The sequence below is a fragment of the Vicia villosa genome, linkage group LG5 (assembly GCF_029867415.1).
Source record: "Vicia villosa cultivar HV-30 ecotype Madison, WI linkage group LG5, Vvil1.0, whole genome shotgun sequence".
NCBI lineage: Eukaryota > Viridiplantae > Streptophyta > Magnoliopsida > Fabales > Fabaceae > Vicia > Vicia villosa.
In genome coordinates this window covers 138,050,002-138,069,531 of record NC_081184.1, presented here as the reverse complement: position 1 = coordinate 138,069,531, position 19,530 = coordinate 138,050,002, and the positions used below count along the sequence as shown (strand labels likewise).

General features: G+C 33.6%; 2 protein-coding genes across 2 annotated transcripts; one reads left to right on the top strand and one right to left on the bottom strand.

The window, feature by feature from the left end:
- Positions 1 to 5,402: 5,402 nt before the first annotated feature.
- On the top strand, positions 5,403 to 9,311 carry LOC131602716 (uncharacterized protein At4g04980). The gene is made up of 10 exons (XM_058874888.1): positions 5,403 to 5,678; positions 5,796 to 5,882; positions 6,027 to 6,227; positions 6,313 to 6,408; positions 6,508 to 6,634; positions 6,841 to 7,954; positions 8,102 to 8,267; positions 8,363 to 8,527; positions 8,628 to 8,780; positions 8,901 to 9,311. The coding sequence occupies exons 2-10, from the start codon at positions 5,817 to 5,819 to the stop codon at positions 9,066 to 9,068; spliced, it is 2,256 nt and encodes a 751-aa protein (XP_058730871.1). The 5' UTR covers positions 5,403 to 5,678; positions 5,796 to 5,816; the 3' UTR covers positions 9,069 to 9,311.
- A 115-nt stretch (positions 9,312 to 9,426) lies between these two features.
- LOC131602718 (mitochondrial inner membrane protein OXA1-like) lies at positions 9,427 to 19,279 on the bottom strand. The gene is made up of 10 exons (XM_058874889.1): positions 19,096 to 19,279; positions 18,591 to 19,007; positions 18,145 to 18,235; positions 17,750 to 17,809; positions 15,058 to 15,128; positions 13,903 to 13,978; positions 13,668 to 13,799; positions 13,315 to 13,422; positions 10,499 to 10,553; positions 9,427 to 9,831 (listed from the first exon to the last, which is right to left on the bottom strand). Exons 2-10 carry the CDS (start codon positions 18,998 to 19,000, stop codon positions 9,770 to 9,772), a joined length of 1,065 nt encoding a protein of 354 aa, XP_058730872.1. The 5' UTR covers positions 19,001 to 19,007; positions 19,096 to 19,279; the 3' UTR covers positions 9,427 to 9,769.
- Positions 19,280 to 19,530: the final 251 nt, after the last annotated feature.

The following is a 19,530-nucleotide window of genomic DNA, read 5'->3' as shown; positions in this document are numbered from 1 at the left end:
TTTTTTTAATCTGAAGTAGTATATTTATAGACTAAATGTATTGTTTCACAAGGTTGTGACCCTTGATGAAACATATTATTTCACCAAGTATTGCAACACTTCACACTAAGTGTTGCAACTTTTTGAATTCAATTTTTTTTTATAAATTGGAGTAATGACTACTGCCACGTGTGACGGCTTGCCACCACTAGTTGGCTTAAAACCGATCGCCGAAGCACCGGTGCTGCTTACAAGTTTCCAATAGCACCTCTACGCCAACGTCATCGGTCTTGGAGCCGGTGCCACCGGTAGCAACACCAGAAAGGTGGATTGTGATGTGAAAAGTGGCATAAGAGTTGGGACCGCCATACTTGTCTATGTGGAACTTTCTCCTATTTAGCTCTTTGGGAGTTAATAAATGTAACTCTATATAAAGAACATTAAATTGATTTAAACTTTTAGTGTATGACTATTTCTTATACATTGAATGCTCATTATCTCACTTGCAAGGTATCTTGTTATTATTGGAACAACCAATGGTTATGTATTACTTTCTTCATTAATTACAACAATCTCACACTTGTTCTAATAATGACAGACCAATTCCAAAAAAGAAAAAAAATAAACGCTAATAGAGTTAAGTATCTTTCGATTTGAAGTTAACCATAGTAAAGACAATACAAATTATAATCGTAATTTTAGTAGCAAATCATTGAACCTCTTATTCCTTGTGATTATATCGGTGTCACCTTATACACTCTTTAATGGTTCTTCACCTATATTTATCGCCTAGCACTACTTATGATCATGTGATTTTCCTGTCATAAATTTATCATGAGAGAAACTCCAACTCTTACTTTGAGAGGACATCATCTCAAAATCACATAGGTAAGTTCATATTGTGTTTACTTTATTTGAGATACATATTCTCAACATTGAACTTCTTTAAGAGTTTGAAAAACTTAACATTTCAAATGCAATGGTCAACATTGTAACCTAATGTCACACAAACATCCAAATCAACGGCTTGTTATTACCCATTGAATCTAAGGTTTATGTTTTCTTAACGTTATATTGGGTTGCTACTGCTGTTGGAACTCTCGCTCAAGGAGTTTCAATCTCATACCTCTCAAGGTAATCTTTAATAAATCTCTAGTCAGTGGTTTAGTAAATAGATCAATTAAATTATAGCTTGAACATGTATACATGAGTGAAATGAAAATATTCTCCAATATGCTTCACTTAGTGAGACATACCTACTATCAAAATATTGTTGAATTTCACATACAGTGTTTGGGATGTTGAACTACCTTTATTTGTATGGACAATTGAAGAACTTGTTATATCATAACATTTTTGTATATACTTGAATAAGTACTTAACGTAAGTATAATTATTTCACCAATCCATATTCATGTGAGCTTGATTCAACAACAACCTTGTGTTATACTGAACTACATGTATGTTGCATAAAGTAATCCCATTTTTGACAATTGTGTGGGTCCTTGACCTTATTCTATATATTGGATAACAATCTTGACCATCACATGTTTGCAAGATATATATCTCTTTTTGAACCTCAGACACGGTAGGCTTGCTGTAAACCCGATCATCATATATGAGTCTCAAATTCAAATTCTGGACTTTTTGGCGTTTTAACATATCTCGTGCCCTTCTGAAAGCTTTTGCATGAACATTATGTTGATCCAACGGTAACTTCTATATTTTGTTACAATTCCATTATCAATGTGTTTGTTGTCCCTATAGAAGCAGAAATATCTAATAGTTATGTGTTATGGTTGATAATGTGCATGTTAAAGAGTAGAGGTAGTTATGTAGAGTTACTTGAAAGTATCCATACAATTTCAATTTTATTGTTTGTGTCAAAAATATACAACTGGGCATATTTAGGTGGTTGGCCCCACTCTAGAAACATAGTCATTATCATATGGCAAGTTTGACCATGAAGTCATTGTGCAGGCGGACCACCATATTTTGTAGATTTTGCATAAATTTCATCCCGGGTGAAATAAATGAGAACATTGCTTTATATGTCCTTGTGTTTAATTGATAATTCTTACACTCAGTAGTTGTAGTATATATCAAAAAGTAGGTTATAAAGTATTTATGGTGGTTCATCAAGCATTGGTAGTTTAAATTTCCCTCCACAACAACATAGGTTAAGCTATGGTGCGGTAATATGTCTTGATTTAGAGTGACGTTCTTAATACTACATGCAAGCACCACAAAATCGGCATTGTCATATAGGATCTTCAATATCATAAAAAGTTGTTGTGCCATAAAATTTAGTTATTTATTAGAGTTAAATACGTTTTTAGTCCCTATAAATATGCGATCCTGCATCTTTAATCCCTATAAAATTTTCCTTTAATGAATGGTCCTTCTAAAATTTTTATGTATGTCATTTCAGTCCCTACTATTTTCTAAAATTTTAAAAACAGTTTAATTACCCTTTAATTTTTAAATTTTTGAATAATTTTTTTATATATATTTAGAATACTGTAAAATATTTATTTACCAAGTTTTAGAATTTTTTAAAACGAGAAGAATTAAATATGAATTTTTCAAATTTCAAAAAATAATGATAAAAGTAATGAAAATCTCAACATAGAAATTAAATTTTGAGTTTCTTTTTTTCCATGAACTTTTTAAAACATTATGAACATGTGTGCAAAATAATCATTCTAAAATACACATTGGTTTGATAATAGAGACTGAAACTAGATGCATAATAATTTTATAAGGACCATTCATTGAAGGAAAATTTTATAGGAACTAAAAATGCAGGGTCGCATATTTATAGGGACTAAAATTTTATAGGGACTAAAAATGCAGGGTCGCATATTTATCTCACAATGATATTAAAAATGAGGAATGGTACAAAGGAAAAAAGATTACCTTGTAACTGGTCCTTAACTAATGCATTATCTTCACCTAAATCACAATTAGAATTATTTGTCATGGTGTTATCAAAACAAAAGTCGAGTTAATATCTTGAACCCCATATTGTGTATCGGAGTTGACTTGAATTTTCAAATAATGAGTTACTATTTTGATTTTAAGCTCAATAATAGGAGTAATAGGAGGTGGTATAGCAGGGGAAGGAGAAATTTCAAAAATTGTAGCTTGGAAATGGTTTAACATATTAACTCCAACAGGTCGTGATATTTATGTACTTTTTGACCATCAATGGTGTTTTTATTAATTTGGTGTTTAAAAATCTTGAAGTTGAATCAAATATTGATATTTATGATGAAACAATGCCATTTGAGTTGATGAGGTAATTAGTATGTTGTGTAGGAGTGGTTTCTTTCTCCTTCTGATTTGAAACATTTTTTTATTAATTAGTGTAATTTTTCTTTTCTTTCTAGCAATAACTGCAGGCATATCTTGATTATACATGGTTGTATATAAACACTTGTAAAATCACCATTATCGACTTTTTACATATTATATTGAAATTCATGTAGCGGTTGTAAAGTTGTGGAATGGCAAAAAAAACTTGAAGTCAACTAGATGGGGACACTGTCCATCTTGCGGCAACCCATTAACTTTACTGGTAAAACAAAAATTGGAAAAATTATTGTAACAATTGGGAAAAATATGTTGACACATGGGTTATGGTGTATGAAAATGTGATACACAAATATCATCGTATCGTTTATTTTAAACCCCCTATCCATTATGTTTTATTTTCAACGTTTGAAATTTGAAATAATGTTAACATGAGACAGAAGAAAATAAGTATTGAAGATTTGAGAAGATCAAATTGTTACTTTTAATCTAATGGTTGGAAAAAATCAGTATTGAATATATGGTCACATATTGTTAGTTCTAATCCAATTATTTGATATGTTTCACATCATACTTTTGAAGTTCGGTTAATTAAAGGGCATGACAAGATGCTTCAATATTAGTGATGGATTTGTATGTTATAATCATGAAAAACGATGTCAAGAACAAATTATAAACGGATTCTTGAATACCAAGAAACCTTACATATGCAAAGAAGACAATGAAATTGATTATAAACTGTTATTCTTTACTTTCTCTTTGAAACAAGATTACAAGTGTTACAAAATAACAAAACCTATTTCACCCTAATTAGGATTTGCATTATGCAATGATGAGAGACTGGCATATTATTTATAGTAAAACTAACACACTAAATTAATGGACTTTTACACGCAGACCCATTACAAGATAACTTAGAGAACAAGTTAACTTAAACAATTGGACTTAACAAACAAACTCAATTCAACATGCTAATAAATTTAGCATTTCGACTACTGCATACTTGAGCATACATCGACTATAACATTGCAGGACTTCGATTGCATGTGAACAGACTTTGACGTCATGCTAAGATCTTATCGAATTGTCGAACCAAGAAGCTACCCTTCGATCATATTAGGGTTCAATCCAATATGTCACAAATCTCCACCTTTGAACAAACTTTATAACATCACGGGAACAAACTAGTTTTCTTCATGCAGCTTTATCTACTACATATAGTAGAAAAACTTCAACTTGGCAATGTCTTAATGATCATATCAGCAGCATTGTGATCTGTCGAAACCTTTAACACTTGGACTTCTCTACGCTTGATTACCCCCTCTGACGAAATCCAGTCTCACATCGATGTGCTTGGTTTGCTCATGGTAGGTTGAATTCTTCGACAAGTGTATTGCACTTTGACTATCACATTTAACAGTGATAACTCAACTTTGAAGTTTCAGCTCTTTAAAAATTTGAAGGGAATGTTGGCGTTAATTGTCCAGTAATATCATATGAGCTATAATAGAGAATATAGCTATTAATTATTAACCACCCTAATTTAAAATTATAATTAAAAATAGAATTTTACATATTTATATATAACATATTCCTCTCTTGTAAAAGAATATACATAAATAATATAAAACTTTATTTAAAACTACCGTATCAGTTTAACATTTGATACATCATATAAACTACCCAACAAAAATAATTTATTTTATTACAAAGGTGAGAAAAAGTTAATACCGATATTTTATACACGTCGCATGTCAAAAATTATATCTAAGAAATATTTCCAAAATAATTTTAAAAACAAAATAACCCATCTTTATTTTATTTTTTCTCCAAAACAATTTTTGTAAATTGATTTTGAAAACAAAAAAGCATTATTCCCCAAATTCTGAAAATCAAATCATGAGAAAAATATGTTATAACAAATTGCAAATAATTAAAAACACACAAACAAAACAATTATACCTATAAGTTTGTTACATTTGAAAGAGAAAAGTTCCTTAAATATAGAAAAAATGCAAAAAAAGAATCTGTTTGGGTTTAACACAATCCTTTATTTTTAGAAACTAGCCAACCCACCCCAACATTTGAAGCTTCATTCATTCATGAGTTATAGTTATTCGTTTATGATGAAAAACACAAAACATAAACACTAAACCATAACCAAAAACAAACTCAAACTAATCTAACAGAAAAAGAAGGAGGAAGGTCACATTATAATCCTTCCTCTTTCATTTTCCTTCTTGGCTCTCTCTCTTTTGAGAAAGTTCCATTCCTATTCTCTTTCTTTGTTTTTTTCGCAATTCTCGTCTCTAAATGCATGCATATTTCTGCATGCATATTTCTCCAATTTTTATATTACCAACCTGATATTTTATTTTTGAGAGGTTTGTACATTATAATTCCATTGCTAATCGGCTTTAATTGCGATTATTTTAAATAATTGTTTTGTTTTCTGTTCAAAATTCAATATTGTTTTTTAACATGATTAATTTTTGTTTTAGAGTTTCAATTCAAGATTAGGCATGGCTGCCGTGGGATTCTGCGGCTTAAAGCCATTGCTGCTTCGTCGCAAAGCTAGTATTTTAGAGGTAAAATTTAAACTTCTATGGTTTTAGATTTGTCTAATTCAACCTTATAAAATCGGCTTTGTAAGGTAGAAGGTAAAATCATTTCATTTTGAATTTTTCTCTATGATTTTTAGCGATTAATTCATATCGTATAAGCATTTGCAGGGACTGAAAGTGATAAAAAGCGCTGGCACGCCCAAGAAATCTTCAAAGGCTCAGAGCAAAGAAAATGGAGGAGATTCAATTGAGTTATCATTTGTTGGAGCTGACCAATTGATTCTAATGGTTGAGATTCATAAGAAGATCATGGCATTCAGAGACATAATGGACTTAGCTCCATGTAACAGCTCTGCATCATTGCGCGAGGTTTGTGATTATACGATATCACCGATTTATGCTCATTATTCTTGATTCTTTTTTTTTTTTTTAACTTTGTTATGTCACATTGCAGATTGTTATAAGAACCCTGCATGATTTACAAAAGTTCTATCCAAAGATCATAAGTAAAAATCAAGTGTCAAGGATTAAGAACAAGCATATTGATCAGGTAGCTGCATATAAAATGAAATTGTCAAAATTATGTATAATTTTTGGTGAAATGTTACCATCCTAAAAATCTAAATATGTACAATTTTTTTCATACTAGGCTATGGCCTATTTCTGTGAGGCTTTGAAGTCTATTGGAGAGTCATGGATGTCGGACAATGATTGCATGGAAAGGCTGAATATTGTATTTCCAACATGCAAAGATAATAACAATATGCGTCAATTGGGTATGTAACTAATGTAAAAATGTTTTACACGTACATCAGATTATATATTGTTGTATAGATATTTGTAGAACGTAATCGGATTTCAGAAACGGGAGAAAAGGCTAATAATCCAAAATCACGACGGTTATCTTTCCCTGTGAGTTGCACGGTTTGAAATATAATTTTGTCACAGTTCGCGCTTTCAAGCTGTGTGATTTGTTGTGCAGGTGAAACTATGGTGGTGACTCTAGATAACTTGATGAAGTTGGCAAGTGAAAGGTTTGACATAGAATATTATCAAAGGAAAGATTTGAGTCCAATTCCAAGTCCAACTCCAAGGTCAAGTCCATTTCGAAAACTTGCAATGGGATCCGGGTCGACCTCGTTTTCGGAGAGTAGCTTCTCTGGCTGCTCTTCACCTCTCACGCCTAGGTCTGTCCTACCTGAATTGATGAAATACTCGTCAAGAACAGGTGAAAGTCCGAGAAGTTCTTGTGCGTCGCCACTTCTTTGGGCTCTAAGACTTCAAGCTGTTGGAAAGTTAAGTCCAAATGATATTAAGAATTTTTCTATGAATATGTCACCAACACATATTGAAAAGATAGATGAGGAAACAAAAACTGAAATGGAAGTGGATGATGATGATGATAAGCCTATAAAGGATGCATCAGAAGAACTTGTGTTGGATTTGGACACAAATGAGGATGATCATCATAACAAAACAGTTAAAAATGAAGCTATGGAAGTGGAGCAACCACTATCTCCTAAACAACTTCAACCAGAATCTCCTAAGCCAATGCCTATTTCTTCGTCTTCGCCTCCACCCCCTCCTCCACCGCCACCACCACCTTCTGCACCATCCACGATAATGCCTAATAAAATAACATCACCACCACCAACACCACCTCCTCCACAACCACCGCCTATGTTGCAACCAAATGTTGCAGTACCACAGCCTTTAGCTCCACCTCCCCCTTCACCAGAAGCAGCAAGGATGTCACCACCTCCACCGCCACCAACAACAGCTGCAGTTCCAGCACCTCCTCCACCTATGAAAGGAGGGTCGTTTCCAGCACCTCCACCGCCTATACCACATGGAAACGGAGGAGCACCACCACCGCCTCCTCCAGGTGGAGCAGGAAGAACCTTGCGCGCCAAGGCAACTACTAAATTGAAAAGGTCGATACAACTAGCCACTTTGTATAGAACTCTTAAAGGAAAAGTTGAAGGATCTAGCTTAAATGGAAAGTCAGCTGCTGCTGGGAGGAAAAGTGCTGTCGGAGGAGCAAGCAATGGAGGGAAACAAGGAATGGCTGATGCTCTAGCAGAAATGACTAAAAGGTATGTTTCTTATACCATCCAGAACACCATAATTTGTTTGAACTGGCTTAGTTGAAACTGTTTAGAAAAACTCATGAAAACAACCTAACAAATATTGGAACCAAACTTCTCATTTCTTAATGTTTTCTCTTTTCCTACTTTTATTAGATCATCCTACTTCATACAAATAGAAGAAGATGTTCAAAAATACACAAAACAAATCATTGAGCTGCGACCTAAAATTACAAATTTCAAGACAAATAACATGATTGAATTGAGCAATTTCCACAGAGATGTTGAATCCATCCTTGAGAATCTAACTGATGAATCACAGGTTAGTTAAGAAAATTCATATCCATTTTGGTTTACATTTCCACTACTTATTGTTTCATTGACCATAGTTTTAAATACAACGTTATTGCTACATAGGTGCTATCGCGATTCGAAGGCTTCCCTACAAAGAAACTGGAAGCTGTTAGAATGGCAGCAGCATTGTACAAAAAGCTTGATTCAATCCTCACTGAACTTCAAAACTGGAAGGTAGAGACTCCTATGGGTCAGTTCCTAGACAAGGTCGAACGTTATTTCAACAAGGTAACAAAAAAATCATCATGCATGTTTATTTACTTTCCTTTGTGTCCTTAATACAATTATTTTAGAATTCTGACCTTTCAAAAGTGTAACAAAATTGCAGATTAAAACTGAATTAGATGCTATAGAAAGAACCAAAGATGATGAATCTAAGAAGTTTAAGAGTCACAACATTGAATTTGACTTCCACATTCTTATTAAGATCAAGGAAGCAATGGTGGATGTTTCCTCCACCTGCATGGAGTTAGTACTCAAGGTATATATATCAACGTTAGAACAAAGTAGACTATATGAGCAGAAGTGTTAATTTCACGACAAATTTTTATCGATAGGCTTACTAAGTTTATTTGCATTTTCTTAACTAATCTTAATGTAGGAGAAGCGTGAGAGCGATGGTCCGAAAAAGGAATTTGCAAAAATTCTTTGGAGGGCATTCCAATTTGTATTTCGTGTCTACACATTTGCTGGTGGACATGATGATCGTGCTGACAAGTTAACAAGAGAACTAGCAAAGGAGATCGAAAGTGGTCCTATCCATCCATGAATTTAAATAAATATGCCCATCATCACGAACCCCGTATGTAGTTTCAAAGCCATTTGTACATTAAAATTGATTATTGGCAACTTGAAGTCATTTATTTTCTTAATTTTTATAGGAGATAGTAATGGTCTGAGTTCTGAAAATTTGTTCAAGAACTCCACCGGAAGTGCGAAGATTAACTTGAGGCTTCGCTACTTTAGTAAATTTGTTCTATATATATTTATACATACATTTTGTTTTTACTTATTTCAGCTTTGTTACCTGTTCTCTTTGTACCAATCACCAAAACACTGGTGTAAATAAGAGACAGAAAGCAATAAAAATGGTATTTTATCAATAAAAAGAGTACAAAGTTAAAAACTCACTGGGGGAACTTTGTGTGGGTAAATTGGATAATTATTGAGGATAATGATACAGAAATCTATATCATTAAAATGTTGCATACAAAGATAGTTATACTTGTATACCAGGGTTTAAATCCTACATGTATTTTGTGTGTATACCATGAATAAATATAGGAAAATGCTAAAATGTTAAGATACAAAATGTATAATCTACATGTTAACAAAAGGACTTAGCTTCCGCAGCAAAATCTATCTTAACTAAACTCCAAATTTCCCCCTAATCCAAGGATGAAAATACAATATGACATAAAAAATCTAAACATATTTGCCACATGTTTTATCATTTATTGCTTTTCCGCCTTATACTGGTTTATCTACTTCAGGAATACCCAAACTTTTCTTTACACCGGGAGCTTTAAGCACTGCAAAAATGGTCATTAAAAAACATTGAGGTATCAGAAAAAATCAAGAAGTCTAAATAAAAAAGTTAACTCATGTTTTGTACTACACACTTTAAAATAGAAACCCAGATTCATTAAATGTTAAATTATAAGGAAATAGATTATAGACTCAAAAATATAAGAAACTTAGTCATACATGAAACCTATTGTAAATTTAGGTCTCACTAAGCAACCAATGATTTCCTTACTTCAATGTAATTCTTGTCCTTTTTTTCAGAGTAACCCATTTTGATCCCCATAAGATTTTGCAAAGACTTTTGCAATAACAAGGAAAAATAGCACCACTTGAATTCCTCAATCTCAATGTAGAATATACAGAAAATTTTGATGTCATTATCCATGATTAGAGGACAAAATTTAAGTTGAAATTATGTAAGACAACAAATGACAACACTTTTTAGAATGTAATGGAACTTCGGTCTATTAACATAAAACAATAGTCTCCTGTCCTAACTCAAGTCCCGCCAAAGACAATGACATCCACAATACTTAAAAGCAATCACAAATATCAGCAGAATAAATACCCTAAGAAATATACATTTCATGAAAACAAATCCGAATTTCAGCATATTAAGATGGTGAATAATGACAATGAGATATTGCAAATGAGAATTTTGAAGTTACTTACCCATTCCATAGGGAAGTGAAAACAAATTTGATGTAATCCAGAAACAACATACAGCCTGCAAAGTTATACATGAACACAAGTTCAAACTTCGAATGGCAAATTGTTAGGAGACCTCCAATTACTAATGTATATGTTAGGCGTAGGCCCAAGGCCAAGTAAGTTAGGCCCAAATTATATAATTAAATGTAATGTATTTAAGTAGAATAAAGAATGAGAAAGTCTCATTCAGTTTGTTATTTGGTTGGTTTGGTTTGGGAGAGACTAGGCTCTCTAATCCTAGTGGTTGTATGCAGTTATTGTTTATATAACTGCTGTTGCAGTTGTAACTGCTGTTGCAGGAAACTATTCTCTGCATAACTACAATAAAGTATTGTGTTTGGTGTATTATTCTCTCTTTATCTATCAACAATACTATTCAGAATCTATCACAAATATAAGCAGCAGTAGTTGGAAGAAGATTAGCAAGCACACCTTTTTCTACTTGATTAGCCAAACACCATTAAATTCTTTAGACTACAATTTAATTTATCATGTATTATGACACGGGTAATGAAAAAGAAGTCAATCTCAGATGGCAAGCGACGCGGAGCGGCCAACCCTAAAAATGGGATAGCGGGATATAGTATAGCGGGATGGCCGCTATTTGATCATTTTTTGGACAAATTACATGAATATTAATTATAAACATATGAAGTACACAGGGAAGAACAGAGTGCAAAGAAAGGTGAGAGAGGAACTTGTGATATTTTTTTGGAACAGCTGAAGTGCAAAAATGTCGGTGAAGGAAGGTTAGGGTTGAGTCTCAACTCAAATTTGATTGAAAAACCCAAAACTACACTTAAAACATTTTAAATTTAAGGATTAATTTCGGTTTTTCAGAGGAGAAAAAGATAGCAAGACAGAAACCACTCTGGGCCAGGAACTGCTCCGCCCCTGCTACCCGCTATTTACCCTATAGTGGCCGCTATAGTGTTCTGCACCGCTAAGGCTCTTCCCAATGAAGTCGGCCTCCCCTCCGCTCCGCTATAGTGGAATAGCACCACTATTGGCCGCTATGGACTACTCTGACCTATATCTATAATGTATAATGCATAATAGCTCTGTTGAAGATACTCTTCAATTTAAGATTAATTTCAGTATTAATTTTCATGATGGTTAATATTTTTTTCTAAAGTATGGAAATAAAGCAATTTTCTAAGTTCCTAACTGGAATACAATGCTGTTTTGTGACGAATCAACAGATAATATTTTCCAAGTTTCGCAACAATTTTCTAAAATTGAGTTTTTTTTTTATGATTATGATCTAGCATTTTGATTAAGAAAATGAATTCATTGAGGGAGAAGAGAAGTGAAGATGTGGAAAATAAATCCTCAGAGATTGAAAAAATGCAGATATATCAGCAAAGCCAGTTCTCAATGTTGATAGAAAGGTCAGTAGAGGTGAATACAAAAGATATTGTCAATGTCAGCTTTATTTTTCAGACCTAATCTAGAGTGTACATGCGTGTAATGCACACTACACCATGCATAGAAGCATGTTATCCTGTGAAGCCCTGATACTCCAAAATTACTAGTTTCAGTGTCCGAAGCATATCCGACACTGATATGTGTCTGATATTCCAAAATTGCTAGAGTGTACATGCGTGTAATGCACACTATACCATGCATAGAAGCATGTTATCCTGTGAAGCCCTGATACTCCAAAATTACTAGTTTCAGTGTCCGAAGCATATCCGACACTGATATGTGTCTGATATTCCAAAATTGCTAGAGTGTACATGCGTGTAATGCACACTACACCATGCATAGAAGCATGTTATCCTGTGAAGCCCTGATACTCCAAAATTACTAGTTTCAGTGTCCGAAGCATATCCGACACTGATATGTGTCTGATATTCCAAAATTGCTAGAGTGTACATGCGTGTAATGCACACTACACCATGCATAGAAGCATGTTATCCTGTGAAGCCCTGATACTCCAAAATTACTAGTTTCAGTGTCCGAAGCATATCCGACACTGATATGTGTCTGATATTCCAAAATTGCTAGAGTGTACATGCGTGTAATGCACACTACACCATGCATAGAAGCATGTTATCCTGTGAAGCCCTGATACTCCAAAATTACTAGTTTCAGTGTCCGAAGCATATCCGACACTGATATGTGTCTGATATTCCAAAATTGCTAAAGTAATGTATCTTGAAATTTAAATTCTTTTGTATCTCCCTATCGTATCAAGCTTCTAAGTTTCATAGATGCTATCTAATGTGAGAGCTGATTATTTATTTTATGGATGTTGTTATCTTGCAAATTTGCTAGTCAAATCACATAGCAGCAAATATTTTACCATCATATCATGCTCTCCCAATGCAAAAATAAATTTATACGGAAATAATCTAACTAGAGCATGGGGTTAATATCAAAGTCTTTTAGATTTTAGCGAGGTTTGATAAACCATTCTATTTAATCATAAAATGCTGAGTTGGTTACAATGATAAAGCTCGGTGCTATAAATAGTCTGAGCTTCTAACTAACTATGACTCTTGTTGATCAAGCTTTCTAAGCAACCAATGAGAAAGTGACAGCTGTCACAGTACAAACAGAATAAGTGACAACTGTCACTGTATAAACAAAATGAAAACTAACTAGTTAGAACAGAACAACGAAAGAATAGAACAAGAGTTATTTAAATCTCAGACAGATAAAACTACTGTTTCTACTTAATTCCATACAAACAAAAAATTCAAATGCATACACAGGATGTAGCACAGGGAAGTTGTTCCTTCCAAAATGAAGGCTTGGCTAGGAAAGTTTACCTTTGGAAAACTCATGGTGAAAGGAACTATAAGAAGAGCAAGAGCCCTAGAGATATTTTTCTTCCTTTCAGAAAAAGGAATTCCTTCCGATCCTTTTTGCATATCACACTGAAGAACAATATAAAATTTGTTAATCTTTATTGGAAATCAAATATAACAGATAAACCATAAGACCACTCTTGTCCTCTCAATTATAAATTATTTTTTGCCAGATGAAGTGACTGGTTTTAGTGAACACTAAATAAAACTAAAAAGAAAAATGTACGACCAAACAAACATTTAGATATTAAAAAACAAAACAAGAAAGATAATTGAAAAGTAGAAAGTAAAGTTTCTGGAGATGAAGTGCACACCTCTACTAATACTAAGTATGACAGTCCAGTTAAAACTGGTAAAATGTATAAGGCGTCTGGAGTTGACAGATCAGTAAACCAGAAAACTCCACCATGTTTGAATGATGGCATTTTTTCAGCCATGTTTGCTATCTGCCATTAAAGAAAATATAATAAAATTGAGATGGATAGAAACAATATTAAGGCTCGTCAGATCCTACAATTAGGGGGAATATCAAAGCAAAAGTTAGCTTACCGCAAGAAAAAAAGTAATGAAGACAGAACAATTAATAAAGGATCCCGTGAAGTGCAAATATGGATACACACCTTGTCTGCGTCAATGAAGACAGATTAATTAATAAAGGATCCCGTGAAGTGCATAAATGGATTCACAGCATATCTGCGTCAATGAACCCAGCAAGAGAAAATGATCTCTAATGAAACAAAAGATCCCTGAAGTTTGATTTACTACTTAAAATAAAGGTTCCTTAGAGCCACAGACCAATTACATCATACATTCTAAAATACTAATCATAATGAATTTCCATACAACTATTGTGGTCACAACTGTAACCAAAAGCAATTGTAAATATCTATTTCATTTTACTGTTCACAGAAGCACAATTTTAAGTTTAATGAAAACAGCATAATCAAAACCAACGGCGAGAGAATCAACCAAATCCATATATGATCTAATCTAAAGGAATTGTACTCGGGTTCAGTTGATTGTGATGAAAGTGGATCACGCGAATTAGGAGACTAGTCAGAACTATTTGTGATGGTAGGTGAAGATGAATTGTGAGTTAGTTGATTGCGGTGGAAGTGGATCACGCGAATTAGGAGACTAATCAGAACTATTTGTGATGATGGTAGGTGAAGATGAATTGTGAGTTAGTTGATTGAGGTGGAAGTGGATCACACAAATTAGGAGACTAGTTAGAACTCAGAATTATTTGTGATGGTAGGTGAAGATGAGTACGCTTCTAAAGAAGCTTGTGAATTAAGTGACACGCCGGTACCTTGCAACTAAAGTATGGTGGAGGAGGCGGTGGGGGAGTGAGATTGGTCACGGATCGGTGTTCAGCTAACTGATATCATATTAGAAACTATAGTGTGGATTCTTAGATCCATAGTAACTGATTTTCATTGATTGAAATTGGCTACAAAAGTAGTTACGACACTTGCATGTATAAGAGCAAAGTGTGACCTGCTGTAGCATGTGGCTGGCTATATAATGAACAGACAGATGTCAGTCATCAGAACAGTTGTCATAACTAACTTATAGTTAGTTATGCAAAGTTTAGAAGATATTCTCAAATGTATCATCAAATGTAGTATTATTTACAGTAAATTTGCAGATCAATAATGACTACTAGCAGTTATGCATTAAACAAACTGTGAAACCGCTTACTCTCTGAGTCGCTCTATTTGGGGCCTCTGACTTTCAACAATAGCCTTTAAAGCAACCTCTCGATCCAATGTCTGAAAAATAGATCTTGTTGTGATTAGGGTGAAATTTTCTTTGATATAACAATGTATAACATGCATGTACGAAAATCAAAAACAAAATATATTTCATTGCTCCGATATGACAAAGAACCCATTTCGTATTTAGACTATTTCATAGACAAATCACTTATTTTAACTGAAAAATATTTTTAATTGTTAGTTTTAGATTAAAAAAATGAAATAATAAATTATAGCTAATATTTGGATATTGAAATTATGCAAAAGACTAAATACTACTTCCTAAGTATAGGACGCAAGACTCCTAATCCTAAATAAATGAAAATTATGAAAGAAATCATGATATTAAGTAATATAAAACTAATCCTATGTGATAAACTAAGATACTCTATGATTAGACACCAGTCATAAAAGATAAACTAGAATACTCTAAAATTGGTAAGTGTTGTGAGTTCCAAGTATGGTCTAACAATGTGTTTATAAGTAGGGATAATCTTCACCTTACAAGTCAGTTTTGTAAGGTTCAGGTAGGTCCAAACTCCAACCTAAACACTATTATGGTATCTAGTCCTGGGCATTAGGGGAGTGTTAAGAGTTCCAAATTTTATGAGATAGGGCATTAAAAATTTTTTTATAAGTGGGGGTAATTTTCACCTTAAAAACCGGCTTTGTAAGGTTGAAATAGGCTCAACCCAAACTCTAATATGGTATCAAAACCTATCCAAGATTTGTTTGACCACCACTTATCAAATTCCCGCTATCGGGTCACTCAGGTTACGCTCCAAATATACAATTCTGAACGTTATGGAGTGTGTTAAAAGTTCCGCATTAACACACTACGTCAAGTTTATACATGTAGTGAGATTCTGCCTCTTCTGAAAACAGCCCATTCTCATCAACTTTTTTGTCACTCTTCTTCATCTCATTGGTTGACTGCTGGACATACACTTTTACCATCAACCAATGACTCTTATCTCCAAAATGTCAATTTTCACCAATGTCTCACTGATTCCAAGAATCCGTTATCTCTCGCCTCTATTGATCCATCTTTTGATCCTATACACCCCTGGCATCTAATTCCTTCTACATCATACACATGATCTCCAACCTCTCCTAAGATTGATTTCTTGTGCACAGAGATTTCATCCGCCACAGTGGGTTTGTTCTTGGTTTTCAAATGAACAACAATTCCTTTGATTTAATTAAATGCAGATTGCAACTCATTCATCTTGACTGTAGTTTAAGTGAATCCAGAGTGGCGGTGGTTTTGCTAGCTAAAAGCTCCGATGTTGCCACCTGTTTTTCCGGGGCAAGGAGTGGCATCTTATTTCGGACCAATTGGCTAGGGTCCCAAGATTTTAAAGGAAAAGAATAATCATTTTATTGAATGATTGAGAAAGGATAAAAAAGAATAGGAGAGAAATCTCTCCTCTAGAGTTTCCCATCACAATAGAGTCACTACTCTATTCACATATGCTTAAAATACTTATAAAGATCTCGCTGTCTTGTATTTTTCTATATATACAAATAACCTTATAACAATCTCAACTAACTATTCTAACAACTCTTAACTACTCAAATTAGTCATGATTCTATATCCTATCAGGGAGAACTAGGCTTTCTAACTCCTAGTAGGTTACTACCAGCTACATTTCTCCATTTCTCTATTGTATTTCCTATATTCCTTTGTAACTTATCTCTATCAGAAAACAATTCATGGCGTTTAATCAATAAAATCGGAGGAATTATTGAGTTATATGAGTAATTTTTGACATATTCAATCATTTGAATCTTGATAGTCCATAGAGGAATAGCATATGTCCAACAACAATATCAACCAAGTTTTATCCCACTAAGTGAGGTCGACTACATGAATCAAATTACACCATAATGTTCTATCTAAGAGACTAAGACCATGTTTCTATCCAAATCTTTAATCTGAAAATCTTTTTTAATAGTTTCCCTTATGATTTTTCTAGGTCTTCCTCTACCTCTAGTTGTTTGACTCTTCTCCATCTGATATACTCTTACAATAGAATCTACAGGTTTTCTCTCTACATGCCTAAATCACCTTAGTTTATTTTCTACAATATTTTCTACTATAGGAATAGCATACGTCCAAGACAAATAAAATAGAAAGTCATGTTGCTTGTAGACTATATGTTTTACTTCCACCATTAACATGGAGCATTGAAATGACTTGCCAACAGTAGATACAAGAATTTAATTACCAATCTGAGAAGTCAATACACAAATGGAAAACCAATGTGCCCCCTGCAACAATGGAGGGCTTCTCAATTATGGGTTGTCTATGAACCACAAGGATTGGGTTCCTATCATATTCCATCTGCTCCTCTTGCACAAGAGAACTTAATCACTCGTTATGAAAGGAGAAAATAAGACTACTTAAGTGGAATTATTTATTTTGATCCCTTAGTTTTACCAACAACATCAATCATCAGATTAAACACTTTACTGGTGAACAATAAAAAAAAAATGCAAACTAAAATTTCAAGATATAAGACAATAGAACTTGTGAGGCCCCTTATGCTTAACTTGCATACATAACAATATATATCAAAACATTATATCAAATATTACTGGTTAAATGACTTGATGAACTAGAGCACTATTACCCTCATTTCCACTTGTTTCTTCATCTCTTTCGTCCTCTCTTTCATCTGAAGCGTATAAAGCTGCAATACCATGAAACAGTAGCTTTGGTAATAATAAGATAGATAGGGATATTGAAAAGTGCATTATCAAATATATAACAAGCTTCGGGACCTTCATTCAAAAGTGGATAAAATGAAGGAACAGAGTGGTGAAGTGAGTGAATAAACCCTACAATCCATGTCTGGGACATCATATTTTAAAATGGAAAAGAGAACCAAGGGGGAAATTTCACCACAAATATCTAATAGTATCCATTTGAAACAGAACAAAAAAGGAGGAAGGGGCAGGTAATAGTCCTTGGCATTACTTCATTTTAGCAAGAAAACAAGTCCGAAAGCAAAGTAGCATAACATACTGCAAGCTTAGAAGTGTCCTTGAGTTGATATAGTAAGATTGGAATAGTTGCGATTCGAATCAAGAGAGTTGTTATAACTATGTCTGCCCACCTGATACAAAGCAGCAAAAAAATGAAAAGTTTTCTTTCAAAATTGAGTTTGAGTGAATTGATTCTGGTCAAAAGTGAGTCGAATGTAAAATAATTTATGTTTAGATAGCTTTATGCAAAATTAAGTTGAACAATAAATTTCAATGTAAAAATCACTTAATCTCAAAAACTACAAATTCTAACTTCAAGTAGAATCAATTTTACAGAATTGCGTTTACCTCTTCCAAAAATTACACCAAACATACACTAAAGTTTTTATCATTAAAGAACAATGTAGCTAGCAAATTCTCAAAACCCTAAATTTCCATTCAACTAAAAAAGCTCCATATTAATAATGAATAGCAAGCCAAACTCACCAGTTTAGCCCAGTGTAGGAATGCACAGCATCGATAACGTACTGCGCAGCTTGTATAGGCAAATAAGAATCAGCAGCAGCAATGGCAACTTCACTAACAACTGGAGCCTGAGAAGATACAGTCTCCATGGAGGTATCAATAAGAACATCAGCTGCATCAGTCATTGCGGTAATCTTATCTAAATCGCGATCGATTGTCGACATATTTCGACAGAAATTATACCCAGCAAATGGAGAAAACCCCGATGATCCATTAAGAGAGGTCGTTTGAATAAAATTACGAATTCCTGTTGAACTAGGTTTTTCATCACGTTTCCGTTCATCACTATGATGGAGAATGTAGGTGAAAGAAGGGTGGCATTTCCGATCAATGAGTTTTCCTCTTTGCAGGAGGCAGCGTCTATAAGCCATTGAAGTTCTATGAAACGAGATTGCGTAAACAAATTACAATGATATATATGAGAGAGATAGAAAAATCGGAAAGAGATGAATGAAAAGAGGAAAACCTGTATGCAACTGAATTTTGAATTTTAGGGAGAATCTCCGGTAAAGAAGTAATAGCAGTCGAAGGTTCAGTGAGGTAATGAGAAGCTCGGAGAACAGTGGAGGGGTGATATTATATTTGCAACGAACTAAAGTAAGAAGAAGAAATAACAAAATAAAAAGTGTAGAAACTTTTATTTGATAGTGGAATTTTATTTGATGAAGTGAAGTTATGGGATGGAATAGAATCGAATAGAGAGTATTGGAATTTATTTTATTATTATAGGCCATTTACATATTAATGGTTCATTGGTCATTTAAAGAAATGACATAAGAATTAAAATAAATAAATAAAACACAATAAAAATATCAAACATAATTTTCTTAGGCCTAACCCAAAAATCAATACTCATGATTAAAATTTAGTTTGACACATGAGGATTGGGGCGGCCACAACA